General features: G+C 41.3%; 1 protein-coding gene across 2 annotated transcripts in view; it reads left to right on the plus strand.

Annotated features, from left to right (window-relative positions):
- dpr6 (defective proboscis extension response 6) overlaps nucleotides 1-9573 on the plus strand; it is a 74802-nt gene extending 65229 nt beyond the window's left edge. The window contains exon 7 of one of the 2 annotated variants that reach the window (XM_043214124.2): nucleotides 9117-9573. In XM_043214124.2, the coding sequence (XP_043070059.1) occupies nucleotides 9117-9400 (284 nt within the window). In that variant the 3' untranslated portion in view covers nucleotides 9401-9573. The remainder of the gene's footprint in view (nucleotides 1-9116) is intronic. The other variant, XM_043214125.2, reaches the window with a different exon arrangement.
- Nucleotides 9574-10775: the final 1202 nt, after the last annotated feature.

A 10775-nucleotide genomic window follows, 5' to 3' on the forward strand; every position in this document is an offset into this window, starting at 1 on the left:
GGCTTCTAAAGGACGCCTTGCCATTTCCCAGTTGCCTCACTTTTCTTGTGCTCGTGTGTGTGTGTGCAGCTGCGCCTTTTGCCTGCCATTCCGCTGTCAATTGCAACATGCATTGTGCCAGTGTGTGTGTGTGCGTGTGTGCGCCAATGATGACGGTACGGTAAGCTCCCCCATTCGTGGCTTAAAGGGGTTTTATTCAGCATACTCTAAAGCAGAGAGTTTAACCAGGATTTAGTGGCTATAATAATTTATTATATGCATTATTGGCCTTAATCATGAGTTTGGCATCTCAAGAAGATACAATTTTGTTTTAAACGTTAGAAACGACTGATATTTAATTTCAATTATTTTTGGTAATTAAATGGAGGATTTAAATATTTAAAATGGCTTAAGGCTTGCACTTAAAACCTAAGTCCTACAACAAATATAGCTCAGAGCCTTCAACAACTTAGCCAGGTATTTGCCACGTCGGATAGCAGCTAATCCCGGCAACTTGTTTTCAGCTTCTTTGCACTCAGACATGTGCCACCCTCGTGCCTTGAAAAAAGGACTCCAAAGCCACCCTTCTCCATATTACCCCTTTGTCACAGCATCTGTCCGACCCTTGTGCTTTATTTTATTTTTTGTTTTTGTTAGGTTTTTTGCGATTTAAAATTATTACATCTTATTTACAATGGTCGAGTTGGCGTTGTTGTCGTCGCTGCTGTTTCTGTTGGTGCTTTTTCTGTTGCCGCCTTTAAGGCGTGCCAACGACAACATGTAGCTGCAGTTGCAATTGTTGTTGCTGCTATTGTTGCCACTCCCGTTGCCGTTGCTGTTACTCTTGTTCTTATGCCTGTGACAAAGAAATGTTGCAAATTAAGCGCTCGGCTGCGTGTTCTGCACAAAGTTTCAAGAGCGCTTCACAGAACAGTGCAGCGGCAGCAACAGCAACACAACAAAAACAAAAACAAATGCACTTGCAACAAAAATTAAATAAAAATACTCACGTTTGTATGCGTACAACATACCGAGCATTCACTGCACACAAACTTATTTTTCGTAATTGTATTTCAACATTTTGCCTTGCATATTTGCAATATATTCGTAATATTTCATTATGTAGCCTGAACTTTCTGGATGGTTTATTTTTTTTTCAAGATCCCAGCATGTGTAAATATGTCATTGTTTCTCCTCCACTCCAACCACCATGCAACTTTCTGCAATCAATTTCAACTCGTTTACCTTAAACTGCATTAAAAGTTTATTTAAAGAAAATCAGATTGCAACGACTCAAGAATGTGGAGGAACTTGCCCCAAAAAATCAATATTTTTAAATAAAAGCTATATAGCTAGCATATATATTTATCAATCATCTTGGGATATCTCAATATTTTGCAAATTGTTTAACCGAGAGTCCTTGAAAAAGTTCGATCCGCGAGGTAGCTTTCAGGAGATGCCATTCCTGGACGGTTCAATCGGTATACCCCACTGTGGCCGTCGTGGCCTGGCGCTGGATAACGAGTTGAAGTTGGCCTTAATACATGTCCAGTTGGCATGCAAGTGGCAGCAACAGCCACAGCTCCACCCCGCATCACTCGAGAGAGTCCTGTACACGGCAATATCGGTAAGAATGCTGGTAATAATATTTGAGGTGCACCGCAGAGAACACACTTTTCGTATATGTATAAAGTGCTGTATATTGGTACGTGCATCCGTTGGCGTTGGCATTGGATAGTCCTGCTCCTGTTTCCGTTCCCAGCTTTCAGCTCCCAGCTCGCAGCCACTCTACCCCACCTCCCAGGAGGCCTGTCCAAGGATGACCCAGAATGCAACTTGTGCGGGTTAGCTGGTTGGTTTTCCCTGGGCTTCGGTGTGCGTGTGTCATGTGACTCGGGGCTGCAATGTTTTACTTACCACAAAATTCTGTAACTAAACGCCGGGAAGGGATTCGAGAGGCTGGTCGACGCCGGAGCCGGAGCCGGGGCAGATTGCGATAGATACAGGATACAACGGGTCCACTTACATTGCAACTCTTGACGCAGCACGCACACAGGTAGAATGCTGTATGCTGCATGCGGCATGTTCCACTCGGGCGATATATATGCATCAACTACCCTACCTACCCTCTAGCCACCATTCTGAGTTCCTACAGTTGCAAGTTTTGTTCGCAAAGTTGCCACTCACACACAAATACTCAAACAGGACTCGCCCACAACATATTGTTACGGCAAACGGTAAAACGGTAAAGTTCTTGGCCCCGAAATTGTCACCGTTTCAGGTTTCAATGGTGCGCACATTGACAGCATAAACTTTAACTAAAATTTAAGTGGACAGGACACGGCCACACCCCCTTAAAACACCAGCCCAATGCCAGAATTTGCTTGGCCCGGGGCTTGAATTTTAAATTGCTATAAAATGTCCGATAATGAAAGGAAGGTTGGATTAGGTTACCTGCCGACTGGTAGCACCAGCAGCCGTCTGAAAGCCTTGAATAATAATGGTTTCAAATTGCATTTGAAGTTTCTCCTGGCTGGAGGGTAACATTTTAAATTTGCTTTGCCAACTGAGGTTCTCAGAAATCCAGCCCTTGGCAAACCAGCAATTACATTCGGTGTCCGAATCAAGCTTTTAAATTTCCTGAAAGTTTTAAGAAAATACCTTAATTATACATTAGTGCAATTATGGTTTTGTTTTCCTTCAAACCGTACAAACTAAAGCTCCAAGTGTATTTGCTTTTTGGCCCAACAGTTTTAGAAAAAATTCTCCAACCTGTAGCTAATGAATTGAAATGGATTATCAGCCCCCAGAAGGAGCAACATAATGCTAAGTGCACTTTTGGCTAATTTGGCAATCATTTAGGCACTCAGCCAGCCAATCAGGCAGTCAGTCAGTCAGTCAGTCACTCAGTAGGACAGTCAATCAGACGACCAATCAGCAGGAGTCTGCGTTTGTGGCCAAAAACAGAACAGTAATTGGATTGCCGGCTGCTTGTTGTATCGGCCCGGATGGTGAAACTCAATTGCAAAACGCGTTCAGCTTTTCCCCCCGCACTGTGGTGGTTCAGTCAAGCATCAAAAATCAATAGGGCACTGTGGCAACAATCTCTCGCGATGGGCCAACACTGCGTATACGTAAAGTCTGACGTGTCGGCTGGTCGCCGAAGTCTGTCAGATAAGTCAGTAAACCAAGTGATATCTGCCCTTAGCAGGATGTTCTTTTTAGGCCAGCAACTCTAAAAGATGAAAGACAAACGCACAAATCAATTGAAATGGAAATTGAAAGTGGGTAAACAATCTGGCAGCAACTCACAATTTAAATAATAAAATCTTTGGCAGATCGATAAGTGAGAATTATGCACCAGAGACCCAGAGGGCACACACACACACACATTTAATTGAGAAACAATCTCTGCTGTTAAAATGAAAATCCTTGAAATGCATCTGACGACAGGATATGAGACTACTTTATATCGCTTGGCTTGCATAATTTTTAGCAGCATCTAGTTGGTCAAATCCATTCGATAACGAAATAAATTGCTTTCAACAAATGCTCACTGCCGTGATTAATAGCCGGACTGTCAGTGCAAATTCTTTTGCTGGAGGTCCTTGGTCCTGGCCCGGACATGGCCTCCCTGGCCTGCCCTGGCCCGGCTCCTTGCTGATGAGCGCACATTTACTTAAATGCTCTTGCTTCGGTGGCTGCTTCTGGTTCGGGTATTTCCTGTGTGTTTGCGCTGTTCGAATTTAATTGAGTGCTAAATGGCACGTAAACTGATAGGTCAACACATACAGGGGCACACACGCGCAGGATAACGCTGGGTATCAGGATTTGAAGGCGTTGGGCCAATGCATAGACAAACTTTCATTCGCCGGCCACATGTGTGTGCCATCCTGGCCCAAGCCACAACCGTAACCAAGTCAAAGGCTAAGGCGTTGTCAAGGACACACACATCCCATATATAGTATATATATATAGTGGAATATTCGCAGGATACGTGGCCTAATGTGCATCAACGTTTCAACAAATCAGCAAACAGTTGCTAAATTACGTGGGCGCAGCACATGTGATGTGGCGATGCGAGTGGAATTGAATGCAGCATTCAATTAATTTCATTAAAAGAGAAGCCTTGCAGTTGTACAGAAGGAGCTGTACACTAACAAAAATTCTACTCTAAAATCAAGAAAAAATGCTTTAAATAAATCATGAAATCCTCAATCCTTTATCTTAAAGCTAAATTAATATTTGAGAATACCCAACTTTTTGCTTAATTCCTATTTTGTTATAAAGTTTTTCCTTTCGAGTGCTTCACATTAGCAGGACAATTTGTTGGGTAATCTCCTGCTTTGGACCACCAAGTCCTGGCCACCAATTGCCATTTCCATTTGGGCCTTTTGGCCTGCTAACTTTTTCGCTCCGATAATCCAACGGTCTGGACGGGAATGAATCTCTTTCTGCACCATTCGAGTGTGTATGAATGTGAGTCAAGATAAACGTCAACACGTGCAAATAAAGCATTAAAACAGCCAGCCAGCCAACCAGCCATCCCGCCTGCCATTCAGCCACCCAGTCAGCCACATATTAAAGACAGAAAGAAAAGCAGCAAAGGCCCCAAAGGATGAGGACCTGGAAGAGGAGGCGCCTTGACCGCAATGACTCAAATGACGAAAAGCAAAGGCCAGGATGCTCCCAGTCCCATATCCTTGTTGTGGGTCCTGACTTACGCAAACAGTAAGTCAGCCGGGCAGCCCACACACATTCAAGGACGCACGTCTCAAGTTTATCAAAGAAAAACGAATGGGAAAAGGCCAAAATGTGGGGGAAGGAAAAAAAAAAAAAAGTCAAGGGAATGAAGCACAAAAAGCTACAAAGAGCAGGGAAAATCCAAGGGAAAACCAGTGGTAACAGGTCAGGCCACACTTAATTCATTCGTGATTTATATGAGACGCTTTCGGGGGACTTAAAATGTGGTTACAGCTTTTGGCTTTGGCTTAGATTTTTGGCTTTGACGCTGGCGCTGGAAATTTGGGCTGCAACTGACAAAACTATGTGTGCGGTCTGCTTTTGGGCCAGAGATTTGCCTCTGTGCTCAATTAAAAATTCCCCTTGAGCCGCTCAAAATTCAATTGAAATTTCCTTGCCAGACCGGCTTTTTCCAGAACAAAGTCGGAAAAGCCAGAAAAACCGCTGATAAAATGCATACATATATAGTATTTGCTGGGGAAAGCCGGCAAGAGACTGGCTTGTCCCTAAGCCTGTGAAAACAAGTTTTTTGGCCAGATCCTGGCTGGCAGGCTCCGTACGGCATTTTGTCACTTTGACAAAATTGTTTGGTAGTTTTCTCGCCGGATTCCTCGGCTCGGGCACAACTTGTCGTTCAAGTGACATTCAATTATTATTTCAGCCAGCCAGTGCAGAAACTTTCCAACAAATGAAACCAAACTAAACTAAACGAAACGAAACGAGACATGACACTGCGACAAACGACAATATTGTTAGAATGTATTACATTCAGACAAATGGTGGACAGATATATACATATATAGCATGGATCTGGCAATGAAGATGCCGAGGCACATAATACGTATTTGCGCATTAAATTCAAAACTTTTGGAATAGTTTTGTGCCAAATAAAATCAAAACAAAATCTACAAGAATATAAAAGGCAACGAAAAAAGAATGTAATCTGTCCTATAAGTGTGCAGGGCTCTGTTTGTATATAATAAAATGAAAATGAAAACTTTTAAATTACATTTTGAATGCGAAATGCTGAGACTGAGACTGAGACTGATACTGAGACACTCGTTCCTTCTAAACGGCTTAGACAGGCATTTGAACTGATTAAAATAAAAGAAGAATTGAGAGTTCGTAAAAGTTCTTCTGCTGAAGAAAGATATTTTGTACCTGCTCTGGACTTTCTTATAGTTTTTCGTTGGATAATACTATCCAGAGGAAAAGTTACAGCCTGGCGTTAAATGTTTAAACTGATTTAGGGAAATTCATAACAATCTCCTGATAAGTTGTGACTTAAACTACTTTAATCTGTTTGGGGAAATCTCATTAAAAACAAATATTATAAATCATACACTCGTGCAATTTATGAAATCCACTGAAGCGATGAAAAGTTTCCACCTGATTTTGCCACAAACTTTTTCCCTTTTTACAGCTTAGGTAAATACATGGTGGGAGTTGGTTTTTTTCTCTCCTCGTTTTCCTAGAAACTCGTAATTCGAATGGAGAATGCCGGCTGGTGGCCAAAAAGCATGCAGCTTAAAATTAATGACAACAACGTAAATGTCAACGCAGGATGAAAAACAAGCGCGAACGGCGCGGTGCAACTTTTGGCCAGCAGCGGCAACGTGTGGCAAAAACAATAATAAAGCGAAGGAAGGACGCAAAAATGGCTGAGAGGGGATGGCGGAAGGCGGGAAAGCATGGCTTCCGGTTTTTGTTCGCGCTCTGGTATTTCGCTGCCGCGCCCAGTTCCGGCAACCGCCTTGACATTGCGTGCCGGGTGTCACATATGCACATTTTATTTATAAACTTGGAGAAATGGAGAGAAAGGGAGAATGGAGAAAGGGTAAAAACGGAAAAGCCCCGCCGCAGGGGCAACTTCTCGGAATGGGCTCAGGACATTCTACTTGCTTAAATCCTTTTGCCCGTCGCCGTTGCATGGCGATAAAGCCCGTAAAATGCTTATCAAACTGCAACCGGATGTGCACAGTGTCAAGCGACGGCAGCAAAGCGTTTTTATAACCAACTGCGATGGTTTAATGCATAATTGAAAAGCACGCAAGGCGAAACAAAAGCCAAGAAAAAGCAAGCCAGCTAGGAGCAAGGCCATTTAACCCATTTCCGACAGTGGGTCGGATAAGAGCACACACTCTAACATACATTATTGCCGAGTGGAGTATTTCTAAGCTAGACTCACATAAAATACAAAGAAGTGGTACAAATACTTTTTAGTTGACAGAGCAGAAAGCCTCTAAAGTTGAGTATATTTTTCAATTTGGCTTATCCTTCAAGCCAAAATATTATTGCAATTATAACCTTCATAAATTAATAATATCGAAATGCCTAAACAGTTTAGAACATTAGCCATAAATGAAAATCTTGACTTGGCCACTTGGCTTGTAAATTACAAATTAATGGCAATCAACGTTTCTGGTATTTCGCACTTGTTTGCACTCGATAATGGAAATTATTTAATATTTACTGGCTCAATTGAGCACACAACAATCGCGCTAATGAACTGTGTAATTCATTTAGGCCAGTTGCTGGATGAAAAAATGTGAAGCTGAATGAAACTTGCGGGCAATTGAATGGCGCTTAGTGCGACCAAATCGCAGCTTTGTGGCTGCTTACTTATACACTCAAACAAATATAAAAAAAAATAAAAAGTAAGGCAAAGAAGGAGAGCAGAGGACAAGTGGCTGTCAGCCGACATCCTGCATAAACTGCACAAACAAAGCGCGTTTAAGAAAATGTGAAAATACTGGCAAAGTATGCAAAGCCGCTCGTAAAAACACTCAAAACTACGTGCATGCAGCTCAGAAGCTGCGAGTCCTTCGTCCTTGAGTTCTCTGTGTTTCTGTGTGTGTGTGGGTGTGTGTCTAGAACTTGGTAGTTGGTTTGCTTCCTTGGCTTCCTGCTCCTCTTGGCATGGTTTCCTTCCTGAAAATCCATCAGCGCTAATTTTGCATATTTCAGTTTCCATTTTTCGGTTTTATCTCTCTATTTTTTTGCGGGTTTTTGTATTATTTTTTGCAAGATTCTTTCCCTTGTCCCCGGCCCGCCTGCCCCATGCACTACAGACGTTTTGTTTGGCTAAGCCAGCTTGTGACTTGTGTGTTTTCCCAGCCCTACAAGCCTCGTAAGACATTCAAGTTATTCAAGTTATATATCCGAAGGAGCCAAAGGTCGGCGGGTGGATCGGTCTCTCCGGCCTGATGATGAATTATGTGCGCCACGTACGTTATTAATAATTCCAGTGCTGTCAACAAATACATTGTCTTGTGCCGCATTTGAGGGGCCACATTGCGTATGCGTGATGTGCTTGTATTCCTCCTTGTGTGAGTGTGTGTTGGTCCTAAACTAGATGCGGCATCTAAATTTATTGGCCATCTTGTTGTGCAATAGCAATAGCTGAATTTGAATGGAGGTTAGCCCCATGGAACGGCCTACGCAATCTGTTTACATCTCCAGTGTATAGCCAGCGAATTCCCATATTACGCATACGCCCTGTATTAAACCGCACCGCAACCCCTTCGCTTATCGCTCATACGCCCTGTATTACATCATGGAAATCCCTTTGCCCAAGTGGGTGTAGTTTGATTGCAAATTGTAGTGGGATACAGTGTCCTAAGAGCCAGAGTTAATTGCTTGAAAAATTCAACTCAATCAGCAACAAGGACATGACTCTCGTCTCCGTAATTGATACATGTGTATGGTCAGGTAAACAGAAGTCCTTGAAGGTGTTGGCCCAGATGGGCAATTGTTTTGGGTTATTTATAAATACTTGTCGGTGGTGTTGGCATCGCGTGCAAACACTTGAGATTCGAGGACCATCAAGCATCACTCTTGTTCGGTCGTTAAACGGCCGGAACACTCCACCTCATCGAATACAAGAGGTAGGCTTTTGAAATGTGGAAACTAGAGAGATAAATCTTTCTCGACAATCAATTTATTAATGGCCACAATGGCTGGAAAGATATTAGCTAATTATTGGGAGGTCCTTGGGTTTGATGATTAAATATTTCATATGCTTCGGCTGGCACCGAATCACAAATACATAATATGTATGGGTAGCTGTCTGGTGATTTCCCTTGGCTCTTTCTGGGCTACTGCAGCATTAATTAAATATTTATGCATAAACACAAACACAAACAGAAACTGAAAACGCCTGCATAAACAAACACTTGTTTAGGGCCAAACAGAGCGCATCAAATAAAGACGGTCGATTCAGTTACGGGACGCTGACTCAAGGAGATGTATACTATACATGTTTAGATACAAAACACATCCTAGTTGGACTTGAACTAGCTTTTATACAACTCTACAACCCTACACACATATGTATATCCCTTTCTGATTCTGTAACAAGTAAGCTCAAGACAATGCAATACAGTTGAAATTAGTTCGGGCCATAATTTCAGGTGAACATCCGGAGGCAATGCAAACTGGTTCATCCGGTTGTCAGTACAATTGGCTGACAATTGTCCTGCTGCTGGGCCTCGTCCTGTGCTACAGTCAACAATGCTCGGCCACCGCCGCCGCTCTGCCATCATCGCCAGGACAACCGTCGACGAGTGAAAGTGCCGCCAATGAAAGTGCCGTCACGGCGCGAAAACGATGTCCTGCGGTCGCCATTTGTCGCCAAGCCACAGTGCATGTCCGGGCCAAAAGGTCCTGTCACAGATGATCGAACGAAGGACAACCAGCCAGCCAGTCAGTAGAGTAATTTAACCAGCCACATGAAATGTGTGCCAGAGCGTGTGTGTTAGAGCGAGTGTGTGGATGTGGTGTGTCAGTTCTAAACTATTAATCAAAACATAGGCAATGCCAAGCAATGGCTTAATTAAGATGTCTATAATAACTTTAACTCTATTTCATACTTTATTTAAGCCCTTCACTTTTCCATGGAATATTTTATTAATTCTGTCTAAAAGCTATTTTTATCTTCATTTAATTCACTTAATTGATACATTTAGTTCATTCAGACTTTTTCCAAACTATTTTCTTTCATCCCAAGCCATTGTGGAAGCATTGCATTTATACATACTCGTAAATATACTTTATGTAAGCTAATTGATTACAATTTAATGTGTATATTTAAACAAAATCAAAATTTACTATAGGCTACGTGTAAATAACAAGTTTAAACATAATTACGGAATAAACGAAACAAAAAGGATGTATCACCCATATTAGTAAGGAAGGAGTAATCATTGTGGCCAGAGGGGCTGACTCTTTTAATAAATTAATGAATAATCAAATATTATGCCGTGTACAGTGTCGAGCTCAATATTCCATAATTAGATAAAAACGTAGACAAGCCAAATAGCAACCAAACCGAAAATGAAAACAGCAGTGAGTCATAAAACATTTAAATTGATTGCCATATCATGCAAATATTTGCACTGCGCAATTTTCCACCAATCCAATTGGAAATTCGATTTTATATATGTTATATTATTTACCCGCAAAAAAAAAAAAACACAATTAGTTTAATTTTTTATAAGTATGCATTTAATGATGTTGCTCTATAATTTAATGTAAGCCATGATTGAAAAATTCATTACCTTTTTCCTCAAAAATGTCTGCTCACGGTTTTGTCACATTGAACAAAAAACAACATCAAGTAACTGAAATAATATAATATTTAAAAATATAATTTTTTCTAGGCGACCACCAACTGTGACTTTTTTAAAATTTTAATTACATTAAATGGCCAGCCAGAGAAACGCATAAATGGTTTAATTAAGCAATAAAATGTGAACAATTCAGAAATCGATTTCAGGCACGTTGGTTAAATGAAAATCACAAAAACCTTTTGATGTGCCGCAAATTTTATGGTCCACAGTATTTCTAATTATAAAACAACATTTTCTGGCACTTAAATAACATTTGTTGGTCAAATCAATTCATAAAAACTTATTGGGTTAGTTTTGGCCAATTAAAAATTGATCCCAGACTTTTTCATTCGTGCTATTGCCCACAAGCATTATTCTGAATGATGCATTTTATTTTCTTTGGTGGAAAAAAACTAATTGTAATCATTTTGTTGAGCAAATTTT

Source organism: Drosophila bipectinata, chromosome 3L, assembly GCF_030179905.1.
Source record: "Drosophila bipectinata strain 14024-0381.07 chromosome 3L, DbipHiC1v2, whole genome shotgun sequence".
NCBI classification, from domain to species: Eukaryota; Metazoa; Arthropoda; class Insecta; order Diptera; family Drosophilidae; genus Drosophila; species Drosophila bipectinata.